Source organism: Podarcis raffonei, chromosome 11 (assembly GCF_027172205.1).
Source record: "Podarcis raffonei isolate rPodRaf1 chromosome 11, rPodRaf1.pri, whole genome shotgun sequence".
NCBI classification, from domain to species: domain Eukaryota; kingdom Metazoa; phylum Chordata; class Lepidosauria; order Squamata; family Lacertidae; genus Podarcis; species Podarcis raffonei.
Genome location: NC_070612.1, coordinates 54,993,354 through 55,020,305, shown reverse-complemented (window position 1 = coordinate 55,020,305; position 26,952 = coordinate 54,993,354). Strand labels below are relative to the sequence as shown.

Sequence of the window (26,952 nt, the reverse complement as noted above, 5' to 3'; positions counted from 1 at the left end):
TGGATTTCATACGTTGTCCTTGAGCTTGTTGTGTGTGCTTTAAATACTTCCATAAGTACCAACTGGTAAATATACCATAGACCTGAATTTCAGAAACCATAATTTGTAATCACCATGGGATGTTCAGAAGCACAGAACAAGAGTATCACCAGTTGTTATTATTAATATGTTCGGTTATTATTAGTAATATGTTATCAGCCCATCAATGAAAGCACAAGAACAGATACTAATCTGTTTCATTTTTAATGATCTGAAGGAACAATTATACTATAAAAAACGGAATGGAAAATTTGATTCCTTTGCTATCACCAATGAATTGGATTCCTACTTCCTCTGTTGAGAAGAAGGGGGAAGTCTTTCTGAATGGAAGATCCTGAATATTGTACTGATTGCTACATAGAATCATAGGGTGGATGTTGTTGTTACATGCCTTTTCACCAGATTGAGACTTGGTATTAATTAATAGTAATAGTGACAGTCACAAAGTGGGAGGCTGGGTTCAGAAATAAAATAATTCCTAAGACATGCCCAGTCAAACCTACATGCTATCAACATTTTAGTTGGGCTTGTAACTTATTTATTTGTTTAGTTAAATTGAATTCAATATCAAATAACTTAAATCATCAAATAGAAAGTTATAACATATCAAAATATTACAGATGAATGTCAAGTGCAAAAATACATAATTAAGAGGGCATGATTAACAGGAAAACAATATATTCTCTTAAACATAACAAAAATTACAGATAAAAATCAAAGACAAAAATACAACAAATCTCCAAAAAGCAGCACCATTAGCAGCTAAACAAATGACATAGAAGTCGCACACAGACTCCCCCCCCCCATTTTCCCCAAAAGGCGTTTTTAACAATCTCCAGCATTGCTACCAACCATACAGATAACACAGCTAATCCCTTGACAATTGCTCAGCATCCACACTTCCTCACACCAATGCCCAAGAGCAGATTTTCATATGGTTTAAGGGGAAGGAAGAATTGGTGAAAATCGTAGGAACTCTGTGCCTAATCTGAGCAGGAAAAAAAATACTGTGAAGTGTTTCCTTCTGAGCAACTTAATTAATGAAAATAGCTAAATGCATGTGCATCCTATGAGGTATAACAAATCACCTGAAAACAAAAGAGTTCAAGCAAGTATTTAAGATATATGATCAGCATCTCACTTTCCATATGTTCCTATGGTCTAATCCTCATACTTTGAGAAATAAGCTACTAAATAACTGACATTTTAAAATAAGAAAACCAGTCCTCCATACATTTCCATTAATTTTTTAAAGAGGTCACACCTGGTTTTGAAAGCAAGGAGAATCTGTTTGCCTCCTGTTTTCATCATAAAGATGAAAACTGCCATACACAAAGCAAAAACTACCCCCAAGTTCTTTTAGAAGCTAAATCAAGTCCCAGATTTTCCTGTTCACTACTACTGAAGTTGCCGAGCTGTTAAATTAGTTCTTCAGTGCATATGGTTCCCTACCTAGAAACTAGGATTAATCTTCCAAAGTTGGCCAAACAAGTTTACTGTATTAAATCACAAAATGGCATCTATCTGTGGTAGGTTCAAACATAAAACATCACCTATCAATTTACAGTGCAGCCACCTTCCTTTCTCTTTTAAGATTAATTAAAATTTAAATAATTCCAAAAGAAAAAGGGGGATATTATGGGACGTTAGCACAATAAGAACAGGCTAATTTGCCCATTGACTAGGAAAGGGGTTTCAGAGCTACATTCCTTTTGTTGGGACAGGAAGGACCGGAGACTAGTGAGTGGATCTGCTTTGTGTGGCAAGGCCCCGGACCCCCCTAGCTCTCTCCGAAATAAATACACAAACACAAGTATACAGTGGTACCTCGGGTTACAAACGCTTTGGGTTACAAACACTTCGGGATACAAACTCCGCTAACCTGGAAGTAGTACCTTGGGTTGAGAACTTTGCCCCAGAATAAGAATGGAAATCATGCAGCAGCGGCACAGTGGCAGTGGGAGGCCCCATTAGCGAAAGCACACCTCAGGTTAAGAATGGTTTCGGGTTAAGAACGGACCTCCAGAACAAATTAAGTTCGTAACCCGAGGTACCACTGTATTGGGTTAATGGGATAAATAAGGCCACATCTTTATTGGTTACAGATGTGAAAGACACTTGGAGTCGAGAGTGGATTTCATGCTCTTTATTCAGCTCATAGTGGTGAGGAGGAATAGAAGTTCCCCCAGAATGTCTGCTTTATATACATTAATTACACAATGGGCCCCACGTGATTGGCTAATTCTGGAATTCTCCTGTAGGCCAATCAGGTTGCGGATTCACTTCCACCTGGAGCTGGATTGGGTGGCTCCTGTGGACCAATCAGACTGCTGCATTCTGGATCCTCTTGTTCTAGGACCAATCAGACTGCTGCATTCTGAATCCTATTGTTCTAGGACCAGACTACTGCATTCTGAATCCTATTGTTCTAGGACCGATCAGACTGCTACATTTTGGATCCTATTCAACTCAATACATAACAAGTTATGAGTGGTTTGGCTTAGGCAGTTGGGTGAAGCAAGACTATAACTGACTCCTGCCCGACTGCAGGAAGTCTCTTTAAGGGTCAACTACCAGAAAGGGGGAGCCCTACGATGTACATCAATTGAGCCCTCCCCCGGGTCATTGTTGGGGTCGTGGCATGGCCCTAGCCCACGTCCAGGCTTTGAACAGGAACCACCCTCCCGGATCCCTTTAACGTGGAGGGGCAGGAAGAGTCAACCTCCCCTCCCATAATAAGGCTTACCCAATGCCTAACCTTACAAAGTTGTGACAATTGCTTCTAGTTAGGTGAAAACCAAATGGCTAGTGCCAATTTTGCCAATTGGAAAATTCCTACCTGGTCCCGACAACCGGGCGACTGACATAAGTCATAGCAAGGCCATAGTCAAACCATGCAAGAAAAGAGGGTGGGTGGGATTGGAAATCCTGAAATGGAAACTGCCTCCCCAGCCACACCGCGATTTAAACTGTCGTAGCCATGCACCCAGGTCAATCTGATTGGGTGGCCAGGGGTGTGAAGCGGCCAGTGATGCTGCTGACGCGGGCTGCGTTCCTCCACCCACTGCCGGGTCACTGCAAGGACCCAGATTCTTGCCCGCAAAACAGCCCTCCAAAAAGGAAAAGTTGGCCTCTGGTCAGAAGGGGGAAACGGTCAAAAGACAAGAAATAAGAATTCTTCGTATGCTTCTCCAGTTTATCCAGGCTTTCAGCTTAAGCCAGATTTTAATTTGGGATCTCAAATAACACCTCATGGAATACACACGTCCGAAGTGTGTGATCTAAACTTGTTTGAAGTGTCTTAAAGAGCAAGAATATGGCCACAGGGAGAACAATTTAGTGTGGCATTGCGGGTGGAATGTCAGACTTGTCATTGTGGTACAAGATCAATATGTTTAGGAGCTATCAAAAGCTAGGGGCCAAGCTTTGAAAGCATAAGAATTCAGGGTAGCGAAGGGAACCATAGGCAATAATGACCACTGATTGAATAATTTCAGGAAATGGTTGATTTTGCACCAAAAATGTAAGTATTTATTGAACTGAATAACAGTTGAACAAGCAAGCATTATTCAAAAGAGAATTGTCAGTATTAGCTTGAAAAAATGCATTTAGTCCCGTTAAATGTTTGAAGCTCTAATTTGCTATTTCTTTTCTGTCAAACTTTTAAAATGCATCATTTGGAGTTTTTAAATGAAAGCAACAGTCACTTTGCATCAGTCTTCCTCCAGAGAATTTGAAGAAGCATAGATCTTTGAGGGGCTAGCAGCTGCACAGGCGAAAATGGATCATGTTTCAATTTACTTCCAGGATCACAAAGAAGAGAGCAAAAGTACAGGACCTTTCTGTACAAAGTTTAAGAAGTGAAAACCCAGAGAAGGATAATGTGTAAAGGGCATAATTCTTTACACCAGACAGTAGAATTTCAATATCTGTTTGGACACTTCTAAAATTGTAAAATCAGCACTGTGCTGAGAATGCCAAGGTTGCAGGTTCGATCAGCTACATATACAAGGGATTGAATTAGATGATCCTCGAGATCTCTTCCAACGCTACAACTCTATGATAATAAAACATTAAAAAGAGTCTCCGCTCTATTTTTTACTTTTAGTCAATGAGGAAATCTTCAAGGTCTTATGGGCTGCCTAAAAGAACCCTATATTGAGCTGAACCTTGTCACCAACTCTGTTTAAAACTGTCCATTATTTCAATTCATCTTCACCAGTCCAAATACTCTGTTCTTTCTTCTAGGCCATGCATGGAATAAAAGCTCTTGCACAATAGGCAAGACCTCATCTTTTCATTCATTCTCCTTTTTCAGAGGAGGGGGGGAATTCCTTAAGAAACTCATCTGAGGGCAAAGTATTTTTGACTGGAAAAGTCTTCTGACTTTTCCCCATCGTTCTCTTACTGCCTTGTGAAAGTATCCCAGGAAGACAGTTTTCTATTCAGCTGCCTCCTAAAGTAGACAACTGGCAAGAATTGTTTTGAAGGATCTACATCTTTGATGAAATGGTTTTCAGAATGAGATATTATCAGGATTTCTGCCAATTTTGCTCTTCATGAGTTTTGTTTATTCTTGTTTCAATTGTCACTGTATGCAATGTGTACAATGCTGAATTACTTCAATTGCATCTACACATTTTGAATTGTTCCTTAAGCCATTGTAAAACATATATAAATTCTCATTTTCACATGGTTGGGATTTTGTGTCATTGGTCATGATTCCTGTGAAAACCCTTCCCCTCTGGTTTTATGCAATGCAGATTTCTATTGCACCATTTTGTAAATTACTTCTTTTTATATATAAAAAAGATCTGCTTGCTTAATTATGGCAATGCATTTTCACTTGTGTTCTGTAATTTGTGTATTTATTTGCTTATTTTAAAAGTTCAAAGTAGCTTGCATCAATAAAATAAAACCAAATCCACAAAAGGCATTCTATACCATGATAAAAGAGCTTAACCTCTACAACAGCTCATGATCTTTCCCCCTCCCCACTCCTATCCCCCCAAAAAGAAATGAAGATATAGGGGAATCAAAATAAATTTAACTTATTCATTATGAGAACATGAAAAGGGTTTAAGCTGCAGACCTTCTTAAAGAACTAGGTTTTAGCCAAACACCAGGGTCAGGGCTTGGCAAATCACAATTGGGAAAGCATTCAATCATTTCATCAAAAGCTCCCCCACTCAATTCCATCTGATTGACCTCTGAAGAATCTGTAGTGGCGCCTCAGATGATGACTGTACCATGTACTGATAAATGTGTAGAAGAAAACAGTCATTTATATATCTAGATCCCAAGATATTCAGGACTTTAAAGGTTAAAACCAGCATCCTGAATTGAGCCAAGAAACAAATGGGCAAACGGTGCAGATCAAACAAAAATAGATATCACATGGTTTGATTGCTTCACTGCAGATTTGACAGCAGCATTTTGCATGAATTTCAGCTCCCAAATACTTTGCAAGGGCATGCCTATGTACAGTGCAAACTAATGCCAGTGTAATGGAAGAAGCAAAGATCACCAGTGTCCAAGCAATGATCTTCAACATCAACTTCGTTGGACTGGTCATATTGTGCGGTTGCCTGATTATCGTCTTCCAAAGCAACTACTCTATTCCAAACTTAAAAATGGAAAGCGTAATGCTGGTGGTCAACAAAAGAGGTTTAAAGACTCTCTCAAGGCAAATCTAAAAAACCCTAGTATAAACACCGACAACTGAAGAACACTGGCCTTTGAGAGCTCCAGTTGGAGAACAGCCTTTACCAAAGGTGTTGTGGGCTTTGAAGATGCTCAAACTCAGGACGAAAGGGAGAAAGGAGCTAAGAGGAAAGCACACTTGGCAAACCCTCACCGTGATCAACTCCCACCTAGAAACCTATGTCCCCACTGTGGAAGGACATGCGGATCCAGACTGGCCTCCACAGTCCCTTATGCAATCACTGTTAAAACCATGTTCATGGAAGACAATCTTACTCGGCTATGAGTGATCACCAAAGAAGAATTCCAATAGTCTAACCTGGAGGTAAATGACACATGAATTCCTGTGGTGAAGTCTCCTTTCATGAGATAAGGGCATTGCTGGTGTATCAGACAAAACGGGAAAAGGCACTTTTCACCACTGACACCATCAAATTATGGAAATGATCTTTCAGAGGCAATGCAGGCCTCTTCATTACAGGCTGCACTTCTGCACTCGAATCAGTGCAGTACCACTCATTTTTCAGACTTGTCTGAATTTGATTTCATTTCTTAACGTCCCCTTCAATTATTTACAACAGGTGAACACTGCCGTTTCCACTTTCTCCCTAAGATCAGATGCAGAAGTGGGATGGAGCTGGGTATCATCTTATTGATGCCTTCTCCCAGTGATTTCATGTAGAAATTGAACAGCACAGAGGACAAGATGGAACATTACAGAATCCCACAGACGGCTAGAAAAAGGGCAAAGCAAAAGTACCCCAGCATCATCTGCTGGGTCTTATCATGCAGTAATGAGAAGCAGCCGTACAATACTGCACCTTCAATCCCTTTCCCTGCAAAATGGCCCAGAAAGATATCATGGTCGCAACTGAAACATTCAGGAGAAACAAGGTCACCGTCTTCCTATTTGCCTCCTGGTTCAACCTGTCCTCAACCTACATGACGAATAAAGTTTTAGGCCAAAGTGTGTTCGTCATGGAGAGCACGTGTTGTGGTGGGGTCTAGCAGGACACCCTGTTTTGGTTGCTGGGAGGGATCATTTAGATGGTCATGACTGTGATTGGCTATTTGGGTTGTTGGGAAGATTTTGATGTTACCAATTTGTAGGATGGCCCGAAGGTTATATATTCTTTGCATGCAGCATTGTGCGTTCTCTTTCACTGTGTGCATCGGATCAGCCACCCACCCGCCCTAATTTAGGGCTGTTGCGTTTGACCTTGCTATGCCTGTCATGGGGTCGTCTGCCTTGGGGCAGGGGCCTGGTAGTAATTTTGTCCATTTGGCAGATTGGCTGCTGCCATTTGGTTTTTGCCTACTGCGTAGCAAATCGTCACCACTTGTAAGGTTGCGGTTAGGTATTGGTTAAAAAATTGGTTGGTGGAGGGGTAAGGATTGTCTGTGCCTGCCCCTCTCATGCTGCTGCTGCAAGGGAATTCCGTTAAAGGAATCCAGGGGCTTGCCATGATTTTGTCTGAATCCCTGGCATGGGGCTAGGGCCACACAAGCTCCTGGGAGCATGCGGGGAGAGGGGAGGGCTTGGCGCCCAGCTCCATTCTCTCCCCAAAATGTTTTCCCTTACTGACTTTCACAGGGCTGCAGAAGTCAGTTCTGTTCCTGGGCGGGGACAGATAGTCGTAACCAGTGTCTAAGCAACCACTCACATTATGTATTTTAATAAAGTTGTGGCCAAAATTATGCCAAAAACCTTAAACAAAAATTCCTGTGTGAATTGTGATTTATTTAGGGGGTTGCTTGGGGACCTCGACATGCAAAAACCAAGTTGAAAGCTTGAGTGAAAAAGAATCTAGATGATCAGTTTCTCCAACAAATCCTGGAATTTTCTTACCCCAATGCTCATATTCCTAATGTTTATCTATTTATCACCTTACTAACAACACAAATAACTCTCTAATATGAAACAGTTTACCATTCCTTGTCAACGCTTAGGAAATATTTCTTGAAAAGTAGACTTACCAACAAAGAGCTGGCTATTGAGCTGCAAACGGATATGCCCATCAGATGAAGCTGTGTGAGTTCTTTGAGGGAGTTGATCTACTTGCAGCGATGCCTCTTTGATGTTTCTTTCAGCTTTCACATAGTGCCACTGGTTGTCATTTAAGGAAGCGGGTGACTGCACTGTGATTTCATTTGGCCCATTTCCCACATCAAATGAAAAGGTCACTTCAGTTGGTGCTAGAAAGAGTAAAGACAGTTTAGAATTTTGGGTTACCAAAACCACATTGAAAATGTGTGGAAAGCATGGTATAAACTTATTTTCTTCATGTTGCGGAATAATGGCAAGATTAATTTCCTTAAAAATAATGACTTCAGCTCTTCCACTGTAAGTTCTATATTAGTTGGAGGGAACTAATTTATTGGGGGGGGGGAACAGATAGTTAAGCTAGGTGTAACTTTATACCATAAATACTTGCAATATAGACACTGAATATACAAATGTAATAAGCTTTCAGTAAGAAAGTGGAAAACAGCCTAATGATTTGACTAATTGGTTGTTAAACTAGAATAAACCTTTAGTTAAAGGATTGTTTCAGCAAGTAGGAAAACTGATTTTATGTCATACAGATTAAGAAGCCAATCCATCTAGTACAAGCTCAATAGTATAGAGTACTAGTCAATGGATTTTATATTGCCTACTAATATAGGTGTGGAAAAGATTTGTTTAAATATTAATATTAAAAGAACTTCTACAAAAGTTTATTTTTGGATAATCTGAATAAAGAGTGTACATAAAGCCATACCATAAAAACAATATCAACAGTTTAAGTCAAAAATCAGCTAATTGTTGTAGAAGGATGTATTCTTAATTGCCCACATAGGACTGGTGGAATAGAAAAGCTTTCAGCAGGTATTAAAAAGTTGGAACGTAAGGTGTATGCTTATCAGGGTATTCCACAGTGCTTTGCTGATGACATTAAAGGCTCAGTTTCTTCTGTTGTCAAATGAATCTCGCCAATATATCCCCACTTCTGAACTCAGGGCAGGGTTAGGATTAGGGGCAACTTCATCCCAGTCCAATTCCTGTCAGAACACTTGGCAGAACTGATTTGTCTGAAATAGAAGTGACTGAAACCTTTAAGAAGATACAAATGTTGTTAAATTCAAGAAGCAATAAAGATGAGAGATTTTCAAAGTCCATCTCACTATAGAATCTCTTCAGAGCTCTATTTTGTGGTTGTGTGGAGAGAGTCTCTTCCTTTAAATTCCTGGGAGTTTACCTTAGTGACGATCTCACTTGGAAAAACAATATAACTCAGGTGGTTAGGAAGGCCCAACAGAGACTCCATTTCCTCAGGGTCTTGAGAAAGAACAATGTTAAACAACAATTGATGACCTCCTTCTACCGGTCCACAATAGAAAGTGTCCTCTCATATTGTATCACAGTGTGGTACGTTGGCTTGACAGCCACGGACAGAAAGTCTTTACAGAGGGTGGTGAACACAGCACATGATATCATGGGCTGTTCCCTGAGCCCGCTAGATGACGTCGCAAGGGATCATTGCCTTAGGAGAGTGAGAAAAATTCTCAGGGACGATTCACACCCTGGCCAGCACCTCTTTAATCTTCTGCCCTCGGGCAGGAGATATAGAAGTCATACCAACAGGCTAAAAAACAGTTTCTATCTGTGGGCTGTTAGGCTGATGAACGGAAAATAATATAGTGCAACTGACTTTCGGGGTTGGTGTGTTGTGCAACAAGCACACAGAGTGCAAAGAGATTGAGTGTTTTGGGCAGGGAGGCTCAGTTAATTTCATTGTACACAGGTTGTACACTGACAATAAAGGTATTATTATTGTTGTTGTTGTTGTTATTATTATTAATTATTATTATTATCTTGACCATCCTTTTTTGGGGAGGATCTGGACTCTGAAATGGGCTGGGCTCCGCAGAAAAGAAATCGGTGAACATTTCTCTATTTAATTTAACAGTTTGCACATCTAGCCCAATAGATGCAAACACAATGTAAGATGGGTAACACCTAATGATGTTTAGTCAGTGAAGGCTACTGTTTGCACTCAGACTGAAAATGGTTTCCATGAGATGTGGTCAAAGTAATCCCCTCCCCCCAAAAAAGTTCTTTCGAAAATCAAGCAGAAGAATATAAGCTTCATATCTGAAAATGAAAACTCATAAGAGGTGTTACTATATAAAGCTTTAAGTTTAACCTTTCAACATTCTGTCCAGCACTTGCACTTACTTGATGGATATAACTGAAATCAATGGCATGGCATGGAGTACAAATGTGATTTATGATTCATGTTGCGCTGACTACATGGGCTAGAAAAAGTGTCCAAGTAAACGTGATGATTGATGCCTGCTCTTCAATTAGCCAAACTCATTTTCCAATCATATTGGAAGCAGGACTCCTCTTTGAAATCAATTATTAGTTCTATAGAAATACCTTTGGCATTGCAGGGTGCCTTAAGAAAAGAACTATGGGTGGCAAAACACTCGGTTTAAATGCATTTTGTGGGCTTTTACTTCAGAGGTGCCTCCCAATGGGAAGGCGGGTGAAATTCAGCAAGGGAATAAAATCAGGCAAAGCTCCAAATTGGAACTATGCCTGCAAACAAACAAAACTTTGTTGTATGCGAATGAATGAATCTGCTTCTTGTGAAAACCAATGAGGGATTTCATCATTAGTATGTTCTGGGTACTGTTCTAAAATTGGAAAAAAAAAGTCAAATGAAGAAATGTTTTTTTAAAAAAACTATGACAAAAGATAAATTTAGGTATGTGCAATTATATTTTTAGGACTTGGCATATCTGGTCAGCTGCCAGGGACCCAACAGCCTGGCAGAGCCAGATTCCTGGCTCCATTCATTTCTTCTTTTTCTTTAACATTTAGAGAAGTGTCGGTAGACTGGATCCACTGACTGTCAGGTAATCCCACCAGGACCAAGGGATGGAGGAGGTCTAACAGATGGAGGAAGTGACATGGCAGAAGACACATTGCCCAGGGTCCTCCAAGACCAAGAAATGACCCTGTATCATAGCTGTCAACCTTCCCTTTTTTTGCGGGAAATTTCCTTATTCTGACGCGGGTGGCGCTGTGGCTTAAACCACAGAGCCTAGGACTTGCCGATCAGAAGGTCAGCGGTTCGAATCCCCGCGATGGGGTGCCCTCCTGTTGCTTGGTCCCTGCTCCTGCCAACCTAGCAGTTTGAAAGCACATCAAAGTGCAAGTAGATAAATAGGTACTGCTCCAGCGGGAAGGTAAACAGCGTTTCCGTGCGCTGCTCTGGTTCGCCAGAAGTGGCTTAGTCATGCTGGCCACATGACCCAGAAGCTGTACGCCTGCTCCCTCGGCCAATAAAGTGAGATGAGCGCCACAACCCCAGAGTCAATCACGACTGGACCTAATGGTCAGGGGTCCCTTTACCTTTACCTTTTACCCTTATTCCTGCTGCTTCCTGCTGCTGTCCCGGATTGTTAGATATCCCGTAGACTATCCCCGGGACAGGTGAGGCTGCTGATCCCTTATTTTCGAGGCTGCTGATCCCTTATTTTCAAATCTGAAAGTTGACAGCTATGCTCTGTATACTTCAATGAAATCATTTGCCTACAGAACCCAAATGAAAGCTTAGACAATGCAGAATGGGGAGAGAAGCAATCTCTTACTGATTGCTTTCCTAGGAATCCCCAGTTGGCACATGAAATCTGCACTGGGCAATAACCTCACATATAGTCTAATGATAGTAGAAGCTGCGTGTTGTCAAAACAAGGAGAACAGGCCATGAACGTCAGGCTTGCAGCAAAGAATAAAATGGATGGCAGCAACACTGAGTCTGAAGGGGGCAGAAGAAGAAAGAATGACTGCAGCAAATCTAGGACAGCAGCATTTCACATTGAGGTCAGGAAGGGAGTGGGCAGGCAAGGGATCTTGAAAGCCATTAGGCTTTTGGATGAAATCTATTAATACAATACACCTAGTCAGGGCATCCCTGGATTTTACACAATGGACTGTACAGCTCTACCCATTATTATTTGACCCACAAATGTTCTGTAAGACATTGTTAACATTAATTGGACTTCTGTGTACAGTACTGAAAAGAAAATTGCAGCCTAGAAGCAGGGACACTGTTAGTGGGTATCTCACTATTGGATTTTGCACCAAGCTTCATGCTTTCTGTCTGTTTCCCCCCCTTTGTAATAATTTAACAAACAAAACAAAACTTTGCTCACAGGGTGGCAGGAGGCACTAGAATCATGCCTATTTGAAAGTAGTTTTATTCTCAGTAGTGGTTATAGTTTGTTCACTAAAAAGGATGATGGGGTACCGTATTTTTCGCTCTATAACACGCACCCGACCATAACACGCATATAGTTTTTAGAGGAGGAAAACAAGAAAAAAAATATTCTAAACGAAACAGTGGATGTATGATTTTTGTGGTTCATGCTGTGGCCACAGACATGTGATCTGACGGTGAGTTTGGGGTAACCCAATGTAAAAATCCTGAGGATCCATGTGGATCCATGCTTTGTAACCACATTTTTGCACCACTGCGGCCCCAGGCAACAGTGGGTGCGTGATTTTTTCGGTGCAAGCTGTAGCCATGGACATGCTATGTGATCTGCTGGTGAATTTGGGGTGACCCGTGTAAGCGGTTCCTCTCCTCTCCCGCTTTGTTCTTTTAAAGCAAGCAGGCTCTCTGTCCCTGTCTCCTCCCCACTCAGTGGCTCTTCTCCCGCTTTGCTGTTTCAAAGCGAGCCACGGAGGAGGGAAGGAAGGGGAACCATGGATCCTCTGCTCACGACTGCGGCAGATCCCCCCGCCATCTGTAGGCATTCGCTCCATAACACGCACAGACATTTCCCCTTACTTTCTAGGAGGAAAAAAGTGAGTGTTATGGTGCAAAAAATACGGTAAATTAACAGGAAAGATTCAAAACCTGTGGGACCAGAGATTTTTAGAAGACTGGAGTAAATATACGAACTATTTGAAAAGTAATGGTAATGAACGGATTACACTAGTAGGACTGCAAGAGGTTTTGTAAGGAGGACTATCTGATATACAGTGGTATCTCGGGTTACATATGCTTCAGGTTACATACGCTTCAGGTTACAGACTCTGCTAACCCAGAAATAGTGCTTCAGGTTAAGAACTTTGCTTCAGTATGAGAACAGAAATCATGCACCGGTGGTGTGGCAGCAGCAGGAGGCCCCATTAGCTAAAGTTGTTTCAGGTTAAGAACAGTTTCAGGTTAAGTACGAATTAAGTACTTAACCTGAGGTACCACTGTATTACAAGAAAGACTATGAGGAGAATTATTAGTTAATGATAATTAAGAGTAATAGAGAAATTAAGAAAAGCAGAATAAGTCATAAAGAACAGAAAATCATCAGAGGTGTTGACGGAAGTCTAAAGCATTGTATAAGAGAAGAAGTTATGTTATATGATTGTTGGAAATGATATGTTAAAAAACCCCAATAAAAGTGTGTGTGTGTATGATGGAGCAGGAGCTTAACCACATGATCCTATGAACATCTGCATGGAGTTCAGCAAGGCTTACTCTCAGGAAGTTGTTTATAAGGCGGAGAACACACACTAAGAAGTTGAAGTTTCAAAAAGACCGGCATACAAGATTAAATCACAAAATAAAATGGTTTCTGTGTTGTGGATCGAGGGCCCGACCCCCGCTATGTGAAATAAACACACAAGGACACGTGATATAAGGTTAATGGGCAAGAAAAGGCCACAACTTTATTGATTACAGCAGTGAAAAGGTATTGGCTTAGGCATTGGATGACTATAGGAGGTGGGTTTATTCAACAGTAGGTGGAGCCTGTTGATGCTCATCCAACTATAGGCTCACCCCTGATGTCACCGAGGGTCGTGCCATGGCCTCCCGCCAAGCAGGCATCGGACGGAATACACGACCGCCAGATTCCTTTAACGGAATAACCCACGGTAGATAGCATAGGCGATGGCCACACCCAGCCCTTGACACACATGAATCCAATGCCTAACCTACCCACCAATACCACAAAAGTTGTGACGATTGCTACGAGGTAGGCGAAAAAACCAAAAAGCCTAATGCCAAATGGAAAAATTCCTACCAGGCCCCCCAGACAACCGGGGCGACCAACCTAAGGTCCATAGCAAGGCCAAAAACCTAGACCCTGAGCTAAATGGGAGTGGAGGGTGGGTGACTCGCTGCGGGACGACGACGACTGAGGAGGAGGCGGAGCTGGAGCCGCAGCATTAAGCTGCTAAACACGCCCCCCGGAGACACCTGGTTGGCTGCCTCCAGTGGGCGTGGGCACCAGCCAGGTGAGGAGGGGCGGGGGCTAAGGCCCCCGGCCAGGGGCGGAGCTCGGGCTCCCGCCCACAACCACTCCCCTCTCTTCCAGGGAGGAGAGTCTTTAGCAACAATGTGAGTTCAATTACTAATGCCATAATGAGCTTTAAAACATTTCTATTATATTGCCATATTGAATGATATCCCGAATTTGACATGTTAATTGTTATTTATCATTAACATTTCAAATTTTCAACCACAAAATGTTAAGTGACTCTGAACAATTAATAAGCAGTCAAACACAAATTGGTCATTTACATTCAAACATATTAGAACTGAATCCATGATTTACTCAAACGGCCTCACACAATGACATCAAACATGCCGTCTGTTGCAGTCTGTCTTTTTAACACCAGAAATTTTGAATTTGAGCAGTGGTTTTTATTCACAACGGGTTTGAAACACGCAGAGATTTGTATGTCAAAGCAAGACATCAGTATAACCTGCTTTAAATCTATGGACTGTACACATAGGATGCTTTTAATTTATATATATATATATATATATATATATATATATATATATATATGAAACCCCCAGTGGAGACTCTATAGGTCAATTGGCCAAAGTATTACCACACATACAAAGTAGGCTGGTCACACAACAAAGCCACCTAATGCGTGCAACAAAAGAGCATGACTGCGCATACATTTAACAGTCATCTAAACACATTACAATTTCCTGCTTTCAAGTATGGTCCTTTCAAACTCTTGCTTTGATGTACCTTTCCGGTTTGAAGTTGGTAGATTACATAAATTATGTATTTTATTGGCTGACAGGCAGACAGTTAGCACTTCTCAGCGGTGTTGGTTTGTATTCTATTTTATTTCTTTTCCTTCACAAGGCAAACATACCCCCTGCAATTTTTTTAGTTTCCTTAATCTGAACAGTAAACCAGCCAGAATCAATTCTGACCCAAACGACATAAACAGGATTGGCTATATTCCAAAAAATACAGGTTTCCCTGGATTGATATTAGAAAACCGCATCAATTGGTTATAGCAGGCTTCCTCAACTTCAGCCCTACAGATGTTTTTGGCCTACAACTCCCATGATCCCTAGCTAGCAGGACCAGTGGTCAGGGATGCTGGGAATTGTAGTCTCAAAACATCTGGAGGGCCAAGGTTGAGGAAGCCTGGGTTCTAGCAAAAAAACCCAAATGATCCCATATCAACCCTGTATTGGGAAATTTATAATGTCTGTTCTTTTACAATTTTTTTATGTACTGTAAGCCACCCAGAGTGGTTGGGGAAACCTAGTCAGATGGGTGGGGTACAAATAATAATAATAATAATAATACTATTATATCAACCTGCCTTCACCCTGCAATGTGATGGAAAAGCCCTTCTATGCAACCCATCATTGGTGGATACTTGGTTGGTTGGGACATGCAAGATGTCATTTCTGTAGCCGCATGCCAATTGTGGGATTTTATCTCCCAGAGTATTAATTTCTCATTTGTTTGACTGCCACTTGGGGCTCATCCAGACTTCCTTTTGTGCCATGCTTTCCAGGCACAAATCCATATCTAAAGTTGGGTGGCTGAGCTTTCTTTTTTTGGAGGGGGGCGGTGTCCCAGGCAGAAGCCAGAAAGACAGAGACATGCTTGATTTCTGCTTGATTCCAAGTCTGTGACTATGGGAGAGGCAATACACTACAGCTCAGGTTGCATATATGTGTAAATAAGTAATATATCTTACAGACACCACAGTTCTACACTGTCCGTCATTTCAAGGAAACCAAACCCTAGGTAAGCATCCAGAACCCCTGGACATTGCACCAATCAGAGATCCGGGTGCATCACTATTATTGGTATGATGCCTAAGAATACAGTTACCTATCTGCACAAGGCAGTGAGAGATTTTACTTTCTTGGACTCCATGATCACTGCAGATGGTGAGAGCAGCCACGAAATTAAAAGACGCCTGCTTCTTGGGAGAAAAGCAATGACAAACCTAGACAGCATCTTAAAAAGCAGAGACATCACCTTGCCAACAAAGGTCCGTATAGTAAAAGCTATGGTTTTCCCAGTAGTGATGTATGGAAGTGAGAGCTGGACCATAAAGAAGGCTGATCGCCAAAGAATTGATGCTTTTGAATTATGGTGCTGGAGGAGACTCTTGAGAGTCCCATGAACTGCAAGAAGATCAAACCTATCCATTCTGAAGGAAATCAGTCCTGAGTGTTCACTGGAAGGACAGATCCTGAAGCTGAGGCTCCAATACTTTGGCCACCTCATGAGAAGAGAAGACTCCCTGAAAAAGACCCTGATGTTGGGAAAGATGGAGGGCACAAGGAGAAGGGGACGACAGAGGATGAGATGGTTGGATAGTGTTCTTGAAGCTACCAGCATGAATTTGACCAAATTGCAGGAGGCAGTGGAAGACAGGAGTGCCTGGCGTGCTCTGGTCCATGGGGTCACGAAGAGTCGGACACGACTAAACGACTAAACAACAACAACATCTGCACAAGTAGCCTCTGGGCTGGGTTGTACTAATGCAATCATGACACAGCACAGCATGTCCCCTGTTTCATACAAGAGATACATTTAATTGCATAATATAAAGCAAATGGGGGCATTAATTCCTCGTCCCCCCAAAAAACCCCATCAAGTTCTAGTTCAACAATACTCAAATGAGCAAAGAAACCTTGGAAATGTTGAGCAGCATATTCTTCATAGAGTATGGGAAATGTTCGGGTCAATGTGCAAATGACAGTCTTCCCTTGCATCTAATTAAAAGTCCTGTAACTGCTTCCATGGGAGATGACCAGGGACAAAAAGTTATTTTTTTTGGCAGTGGCTACTCAAAATGCATCGTTCTTTCCCCACCCTCTGCAATTTATCACCATTCCAGTCAGTTAGCAATTCAGATCTCTTTTCCATTTTCTGATTCAACTGTCTGTTTGCTATGTAACCTTCTTGATTTTGGAACATCAAGATCCCACAAGGCTCTCATTATAGCTGCTAAAGTTCCACATTGAATTACTAAAACTCAGCACAGTGTTGTTTATCGTCTCCACGACCCTCTGAGGTTACTGCATCATTGTTATTTTATGGCAGTTCACAAGAAAGGAACAGAAGGCAAAGTAATGTCACTGTTGTTTAATATGGCAAACATTGGGAAAAGAGTGAATTCATGTTCTTTGTACCATTACATTGAGGAAACAATTTGAGCGAAACTCAATCAGCCATCCTGCACTATAACTGTATAAGGATGTAGTTAAGCAATTTAAGAGACTGCAGAGTGAAATTAATGTGGCTTCATTTGGGGGTTTCAAGCCATACAGCATGGGTGGTTCAGTTTTTGGGGGGCCCAGTGCACGCATCTCACACATGAACAAACAACCACACTGCAGATACGTGTACTACAAAGATGGAGGAAATAGCAGGCCCATACTTGGTAGAAGACAAATGCATACATTTAAAGCAGTATCATGGTTTCCCCCAAGAGCCTTAGGAACTGAGAGTTGATAGTAGATGCTTATTTTCCCTCAGAGTGTTCAGGGGCAGACTTTGACAATCTTTCATGATATGGTGCCCTATGCAAGACCAAAGTTGGTGTCCCCAAATATATCTTCTCAATTATGGATCTTCTCAATTATGCCTCCCCCTCAGCTCAGCGCCCTGTGTTGGGGAAACACCGGCATTACCCTAAACCCAGCATTGTTTAGAGCTCTCATTTCCTGAGTGATTTAACATCTGACCCTTCTTCCCAGGTAATTGTAGCTCTGTGATGGGAATAGGAGCGTCTCCACCCCCATTGTTCTGCCCGGACACTGAGGTCCAGCGCCGAGGGCCTTCTGGCGGTTCCCTCACTGCGAGAAGCCAAGTTACAGGGAACCAGACAGAGGGCCTTCTCAGTAGTGGCGCCCGCCCTGTGGAACACCCTCCCACCAGATGTCAAAGAGAAAAACAACTACCAGACCTTTAGAAGACATCTGAAAGCAGCCCTGTTTAGGGAAGCTTTTAATGTTTGACGGACTATTGTATTTTAATATTCTGTTGGAAGACACCCAGAGTGGCTGGGGAAACCTAGACAGATGGGCAGGGTATAAATAATAAATTATTATTATTATTATTATTATTATTATTATTATTATTATTATTATTATTATTGGAACCCTCAACAACTCTCAGACCCTTAACAAACTACAGCTCCCAAAATTCTTTGGGAGAGGCCATGACAGTTTACAGTGGTACAAGAGTGCTTTAAATGTATGGTGTGGCCACACATATCTTTTATGCTCCCCATGGCAAGGCTGATGGAGTAAGGTCTCCTTCTGTCCAGTGCTGCTCTGAGACGCATATTTTTGTGCAGTTTTTGGAATTGCGCCTTTGCAAAGTTATGCTTAATGTATCTATCTAGAGACACTTGAACCAAACAACCATATATATATATGTAATATTATATTAAATTGGACTTACAATGCAGTTCTATCCTTATGAAGTCTTTAATTCCCAGATTCTCTAAAAACACACCAGAAGAAGCGGTTGTCTTAAAGAAAAAGGACACATCAGCACTCAGTTCTCCATGAAAAGTGGGGAAATGAAGATATGAGGCCTCAGTGTTGAAGGAGGCTGCATTCCAAAACTCCCCTAATGGCAGAGAGAGGGAGAAAGCCAGAAAACATTGTTACATGCAGTGCATTTAAATAGAAGCAAACAGAATGCATTAATTTCCCCCTTCTCTTGCAATTTCAATCCAGAGCTCTATAAATACTGCATAAATAGGGGTCAGTGTGTTGGAAGATTCCATTCCACCTAGTTGCAGGCATGGAATTGTTACATGTCACATGTCTGTTTACATTCCAGCACAGTTTGCTGGCGTAAGCGGAACTTCCACTGTATTGCTTTTGTTTTGACTCTCTCTCCGAGAAGACGGCAAGGAGAGATGACATGTTTCTTTGTCCTGATTTATGATTAATAAATCCATAGTTCTTAGTATGTATCCACAAGCCCCAGCCTTTTCTGTTGTGCAGTTCACATTGCAGAGTATAGTGTGCTCAGGTCTGGGAGGCTTGAGTCACTGATTTATGTCAGAGCTAGAGGTCGATGAATCTTCGCAGCAGCACAGCTGAGAAGATGATCCAGCTGGGGGCTACCCAGCTGGACTTTTGACCCAGGATGCCAACACAGTGGTCTTGGACCAGGATACTTAAAAGCCCCCTCTTTCCCTACAAGAGCCTGCCCACCTGCCTGGATCACTTACAAAGTCATTGCTCAGAAATACTCTTGGTGAGTAGGAGTGCCAACTTGGCCTCGCGACCATATCTGATGAACTTCAATTGAGGACACAACTTTATGTGAGCATCCCTGCAGCAATGTCATGTTTTATGCCTTTATACTGATCAAACTGCAGATATGTCTGTACCCTCCCATGTCCTAAGAACCAGGCCACCAGACTCCTCCATTGATATCTCTAGGAGTGCTTCGGATTGTTACATGAAATAGCCAGTTGCTTTGTAACTAGGCTATTTCCTAGTTAGAGGGTATTTTAGAGAACATTGATCTTGCCTAACACATTTGTAATAGAACACAGACCCAGGGATGATATGTTTGACACTATGCTGCACATTTAAACGCACCTTGTTATTTCTGCCGCTAAACCCTTACACTTTTATCTGTCACTTTCATAAGCTCTACTGCTTTCCAAGTCAAATTAGGCACTTAGCATCTTTCTGTGGATGCCAAAATCATTTTCTTGTGCTAATTCAATGTGTTTTTAAAATAATATATATATAATATAGTTTGCAAAATGAGCTGATGCTTAGAAGTTAAAAATTGTCAACACCAGGTTCCAATTATGGTTAAGAACAATGTGGAATGTTTAACAAGAAGGCAAATGGAGCAAATGTAATGTAGTAGAATAATGAAACATTAATATATAGTAAAAGCTGAAACAAACTTGACTCTGTACCACTTTTTATACTTTCCAAATAACATCCAAAGGACATTTTTCTAAAAAGTATTTTCTAAAAATTCCTGTAAACCCATTGTTGTGGGAAATTCAAGCTGATGTGCGCTTATGTATCTATAAACATCAGCGCTTGTACATCGGGAAACCTTGGTTGGACCAGAGTTCCCAGACAAGCTTTCAGAGGAGCTTAGATCCTCAGTACTAAATTCACATGACATTCTGCCAACTATCACAATCATTTGGGCAAAAGCCGAGTTCTGAATGGTAATTTATTGTGCTTCTGGATGGGAGCTTATTGTGGAATTTGTGCTGTTCATGTGCACAAATTTTCTTAGCAGAGTTCGCATGACGTGTTCTTTTTAGGGAAGTTTTTAATGTTTGATGTAGTACAGTATTTTAATATTTTTTTTAGAAGCCGCCCAGAGTGGCTGGGGAAGCCCAGCCAGATGGGCGGGGTATAAATAATAAATAAATAAATAAATAAATAAATAATAATAATAATAATAATAATAATAATAATAATTAACATTTAAGCATGGAATATCTGATGAGCAAAAAGAGCCTGTTATACATCTTGAGTCACTGTTGCTGTGGAAGCTTATCAGCACTTCGGGGGGGGGGGGAATTGTCAAATATGAAGCAATGTTTTGGTGGGTAGCTTCCATTTGCCAACACCTGAGCAAGACCTACAAGCACGCCTATTCCCACTAACTGGTGCTTGCTGAAAGCTCTTCCAATTTCAACACCTCAGTTAAGAGCATGGGTAGGCAAACTAAGGCCTGGGGGTCGGATCCGGCCCAATCGCCTTCTAAATCTGGCCCATGGATGGTCTGGGAATCAGCACGTTTTTACATGAGTAGAATGTGTCCTTTTATTTAAAATGCATCTCTGGGTTATTTGTGGGGCATAGGATTTCGTTCATCCCTTCCCCACAAAAAATATAGTCTGGCCCCCCACAAGTTCTGAGGGACAGTGGACCGGCCCCCTGCTGAAAAAGTTTGCTGACCCCTGGCTAAGAGGAAATGCTTATTAAAATCTACATCTGTGCTTTTGTCTTGCACAATACTTCCTTTTCACTTTTGTGCAGGCCACAGTCAGGTTAACAGCATTCTTGCAAAGACCTCAGCATTAAAAATTAAATAAAACAACCACAAAAAGCGGTGGTTATTGACCCAGCCACCCAAAGCACAAACCTCTATCTTTGCCCTTGTGAAATATATTAACTGAGACCTGTAACATTTGCTACTGCACACTTCCTGGGATACTTTCTAAGGTATACACATGTCTCCAAACACATTCTATCAAGCTGCACCTGCTGGTGTGGGTGGCAAGTGGTAAAACAAAACAACATGAATATTTGTGACTGGAAGATAAGGAAATGTGTGGAATGGGCCAAATGGACACATGGGGGGGGGATGGAACTTGGTGATATAAGGTGCCAATCTGAATTGTCCCATCTACATTGTCTTTGCTATTATACAATTCTCTAGAGATTGTGAGCATGTGTGCATGTTTGTGCTTCGAGCCCCAAAACCCATCCCAAATGGAAATAAAGACAAAGTGGAGACAGAATTTAGCTTAAATGTTAATGGGCAAATTTTGGCCACAACTTTATTAAAATACACAAATGTGACTGGTATTGGCTTAGGAATTGGTATCAAACTATATCTGGCTCCTGCCCCACCCTGCAGGAAGTCTGGAAGGGTAAACAACCAGCAGGGGGATCTCCGTCAGTGTATATTGACTGGTGCTCACCCTTGGGGTTCCCTGGCATGGCCCAAGCCCCTTTCCAGGCTTCGGACGAGATCCAGACCCCCAGATTCCTTTAACGGAATACCCTATTCATTGGAGGGGCAGGTGATGGCTGCACCTCCCCTCCCCACATTCCCCTAAACCAATGCCTAACCGTCAAACCTTACAAAGTTGTGACGCTTGCTAATAGGTAGGCAAAAACCAAGTGGCCAAAGCCAATCTGCCACATTGGGAAAAATTCCTACCTGGCCCCTGTTCCAAAACAGGAGACCAACCAGAGTCCAAAGCAAGGCCAAACACGACCTAAGTAACGGGTGGGTGGGCGGGTGTTCGGCAGCGCAAAGCAAAAGGAGGTCCCTACGTCGTGCTGCCAAATAGATACCCCCAACCTTGCCACGCTGCTGATTGGCTAAAGGCCATTGGCATAACTGTGGCACCACCGGCTTGGAGCAGGGCAAGCCCCGCCCACAAGCCGGTTAGGGAAGAACTTCAGGGCCAAGCACAACATGGACCCTCTGTTAGGAGGATCCAACTCGTGCATGACTGATAGGGAAGAAAGAGGAAGGGTAAGGATGGGAAAAAGAAGAATTAAACTGAAATTTAAAAATCTCCGAGTGCTAATCAGGGAACCTGTTGAGGTAGCTGTGAGCAGCAGTTCCTCTCTACTAGTTGCTTTCATCAAACGGGTAAGAGCTGTAGTTCTTATTTATTCTGAAAATGTGGGTTCTTGGCCTTCTTTGTACAGCTACCATGTGCTACTTTGCATCTTGCAGAAGAAAACTGAATACAAAGCTGATGTGACAGTTTATTGTATATCATAAATGAAAAGCATTAACAAAGCAAGGACCTTGTGGTCTTTTTCTATTTTTCTAACAGTTTTGAAAGCCATCAGCTTGGAGAAGTGGATGCAAAATATGGCTTTTGTCGTACTCATAATTACTGATGGAAAAGGAAAGTGATCCTAACCTTTTATCACCTACCATGAAGCTATTCTATATTGTGCACTTGACATCCATAAAGAATTCGTGCCAGCAGGGATACTTTGCCTGCAATCCTGACTATTATAAACTGCAGCTAAAAATACATTGCCATTCACCCCCGCCCCCTCAAAAATTGCCTCTTTACAGAATGATGCTCCTCTGCAAGCCACTCATGTGCTCCCAGGCTTCTTGGAGACAAATTCCCAGTGTTTCCTGAGTAAGTAATATTTGCTTTCCCCACTAGATAAGCATGCAGATGATCTGGCTGTCTGAAGGCCTTTGAGATAAACTTTCGCATAGTGCATCAATAGGTAGTTGCCTACCTGAGAGATGTCTCAGGCTGTAGATAGGCAATGATTTTTAAGAGTTGAAAGCTGTAAGATGGATGCTTCACTCTCTAAGTCGGACACACACATTTCTTTTGTCTCCGTGTCTTCTCTATCCAAGCGTACTTTTGAAATGCTGTGCTATGAAAAACAGCAAAAGCTGTCTGACCTGGCTTGATCCTGGGCACTATAATATTACTATAGCCGTGTTGTTGTTTTTTCTACACTAAAAGGTGCCAGAACACACCTCCCTCAGAAGACCTACTCCAGAGCCCAAAGAGGATATCTTCGAGCTGGGGGTCTGGTCTCTTCACAAACCAGAGGCAACCTCTGTCAGGCTATATATTATTTATACCCCACCCATCTGGCTGGGTGGGGCTTCCCCAGCCCCACTGGGTGGCTCCCAACAGGATACTACTACTACTACTACTACTACTACTAATAATAATAATAATAATAATGTGATAAAACATCAAACATTAAAATTGCCTTCAGATGTCTTCTAAAAGTCAGATAGTTGTTTATTTCCTTGACATCTCATGGGAAGGCGTTCCACATGGCGGGCGCCACTACTGAGAAGGCCCTCTGCCTGGTTCCCTGTAACCTCACTTCTTGCAGGGAGGGAACCACCAGAAGGCCCTTGGAGCTGGGCCTCAGTGTCCAGGCTGAACGATGGGGGTGGAGACTCTCGTTCAGGTATACAGGACCGAGGCTGTTTAGGGCTTTAAAGGTCAGCACCAACACTTGGAATTGTGCTTGGAAACGTACTGGGAGCCAATGTAGGTCTTTCAGGACCAGTGTTATATGGTCTTGGCGGCCACTCCCAATCACCAGTCTAGCTGCCTCAGCCTCCTTCAAATGGGCAGGCTGCCTCTTTCTCCTGGGACGAAGAGGTGCCCTGCCCATGCGAAGGTGGTGATGGCAGCAGCCCTAAACAGAGCCCATTCCACTTTGAGAAGAAGAAGAAGAAAAAGAAAAAGAAGAAGAAGAAGAGGAGGAGCTTGGATTTGATATCCCGCTTTATCACTACCGTAAGGAGTCTCAAAGCCTAACAATCACCTTTCTCTTCCTCCCCCACAACAAACACTCTGTGAGGTGAGTGAGGCTGAGAGACTTCAAAGAAGTGTGACTGGCCCAAGGTCACGCAGCAGCTGCATGTGGAGGAGCGGGGAAGCGAACCCGGTTCACCAGATTACAAGTCCATTGCTCCTAACCACTACACCACACTGGCTCATGTAGTGGACTAAACTCATGTAGGGTTTATTTTAAGACCCTTATGCTGCTTATTCTAACAAAATTGGTTTCCCCCCTTGCTGAGTCTCATAGTTAACAATGGATAAACTGCTTAGTGATATTACTTTTTAAGGAGAAATGTATAAAATGAATAGATGAAGGCCACAAGGCTTTCAGGCAAGTCCAGCATTATTGTATGTAAGAAAATGTATTCATGAAGAATCTTATTTGAGGTGGCTAGACTTCAGTTTAAAAAGTGCAGGAAAGGAAGTCCAGTGTACTATAAATATAATATATCTAGTCTAGTAAGTAATTTGTAATTTCTATGCAACAAAACATTTGCTTTCAGGATTTCAAAGGCACAATAAAAAGAATATTAATTAACTTTTTTTAAAGTTTTTGCAGTTTGCAAATAAAATGCAAACATAAATGGATACAAAGGAAACATAAGTCAGGAAAATTATTAGTTTTGAAAACTGTCCAATTTGTTACAAAGGAGCCTTTCACTGAACCGTCTATGAGCACAAAGTCATTATGATACTCGAGTGTTTGAATCACAACACACACTTGTTTGTTTCTTATTTGCAAGAATATTATTGCAAACGCCGTTATAAAATTAAACATAAATTTCCCAACGTCCAAACACCAGGAAGCATTCAGATAATGATGGTGGCAGTGTGTCAATAGAACAGCAAAACGCAGCTTCGGGCGGGAGACAATTTGCAGCCCTTATGTTGCAGATCAATGGGGAAAACGTTATTGGCAAGTTCTCTACCCAAGGATGATAAAACAAAATATTAAACCTGGCACATAACATAATACCACTAAGGAGCAAGGAAAGGAATCCAGAGATCTAAGTTTTATTTTCAAACACAGATGTCTACTATGACAGAAAGGAAAGGTCTTATATTTTCTATATTTTGCTTTTAAAACTGTACAATATTCATTGCCCTAAAGCAATTTTCACTAGCCTGGTGCCTCCAGATACAACTCTCATCAGACTGCTTTCAATGGACGGTTAGTCCATTGAACTTAGTCTTGTCTTCTCTGACTGTAGTAGTAGTAGTAGTTTGGATTTGATATCCCACCTTATCACTACCCGAAGGAGTCTCAAAGCAGCTAACATTCTCCTTTCCCTTCCTTCCCCACAACACTCTGTGAGGTGAGTGAGGCTGAGAGACTTCAGAGAAGTGTGACTGGCCCAAGGTCACCCAGCAGCTGCATGTGGAGGAGTGGGGAATCGAACCCAGTTCACCAGATTACGAGTCCACCGCTCTTAACCACTACACCACACTGGCTCTACAGGAGGATTGACAAGGGTCTCTCCCAGCCCTACCTAGAGTTGTCAGGGATTGAACCTGGAACCTTCCACATGCAAAATGGATCATCAACACTTAACTACATCCTTCTCCCTTGGAGCTGTAGCAGAAAACAGACCAGATCTGTTGAAGTGAAGGCTGTTCTAAAAGAGGCTATGAGTTTGTTCATCAGATGACAACAAGCATAAACCCCACTACTTTCTTTCCAGGAGGGCTAGAGACTTACTTTAAAAATAAAAATAAAAACGAAAGATAAGAGTCTGGGGCATCTGACACAGAGGTGAATTTAGAGGAGAGCAACAAGTTGATATGCACTGGGTGCTGAAGGTTAGCAGGAGCTGGGACTGAGCAACGGGAGCTCACCCCATCGCGGGGATTCGAACCGCTGACCTTCCGATCAGCAAGCCCAAGAGGCTCAGTGGTTTAGACCACAGTGCCACCCGCGTCCCACACCCAAAAGAGAAGATGTAGCAGGGAGTGTCACAACAAAGATGAACAATGGCAGGCAAGAGGTGCCAAGGCACCTATGAGTACTGGGTTAGTGACCCCAGTTGTACAACATCATCTCTTTGCACAGGAGGAAGATTAGCTAAAATTTCCCTATGGTTGTTATCTATCCATGGCACATTCCAAAATGTGTGTAACTGAAATTGTGCAGGCCTGCCATATTCCCTGCACAGTGTTTGAATCATCTCTTTACTTACAGTCTAAAGAGCAGGGTTGAATAAAACAGGAGAATGCAGTCCCTGGTGGTGCGATGAGGCACACAAAGCCCTAACAATGCAGCTTGCCAGGCTTGGGGCAAGCTTGGGGCAGCAGCTAGACTGGTGACTGGGAGTGGCCACCGAGACCACATAACACCAGTCCTGAAAGACCTACATTGGCTCCCAGTACGTTTCCGGGCACAATTCAAAGTGTTGGTGCTGACCGTTAAAGCCCCAAACAGCCTTGGCCCTATATACCTGAAGGAGTGTCTCCACCCCCATCATTCTGCCCGGACACTGAGGTCCAGTGCCGAGGGCCTTCTGGCGGTTCCCTCACTGTGAGAAATGAGGTTACAGGGAACCAGGCAGAGGGCCTTCTTAGTAGTGGCACCCGCCCTACGGAATGCTGTGGAATAAACAACTATCAGACTTTTAGAAGACATCCGAAGGCAGCCCTGTTTAGGGAAGCTTTTAATATTTGATGAATCATTGTATTTTAATATTCTGCTGGAAGCCGCCCAGAGTGGCTGGGGAAACCCAGTCAGATGGGTGGGGTATAAATAATAAATTACTATTGTTATTATTATTGGGGAAGCAGTCCCAGTTTCTCCTTGCTATTTGCCCATCTTGTCCACAGAAGGTCACTACAGTGGA

General features: G+C 42.3%; 1 protein-coding gene across 2 annotated transcripts in view; it reads right to left on the bottom strand.

The window, feature by feature from the left end:
- Window positions 1–26,952, bottom strand: part of LOC128423033 (contactin-associated protein-like 4) — a 278,897-nt gene that overhangs the window by 27,267 nt on the left and 224,678 nt on the right. For both annotated transcript variants that reach the window (XM_053407702.1, XM_053407703.1), the window contains exons 16-17: window positions 18,493–18,663; window positions 7,720–7,938 (exon numbers count right to left, since the gene is read on the bottom strand). In XM_053407702.1, coding sequence (XP_053263677.1) covers window positions 7,720–7,938; window positions 18,493–18,663 — 390 coding nt within the window. The remainder of the gene's footprint in view (window positions 1–7,719; window positions 7,939–18,492; window positions 18,664–26,952) is intronic.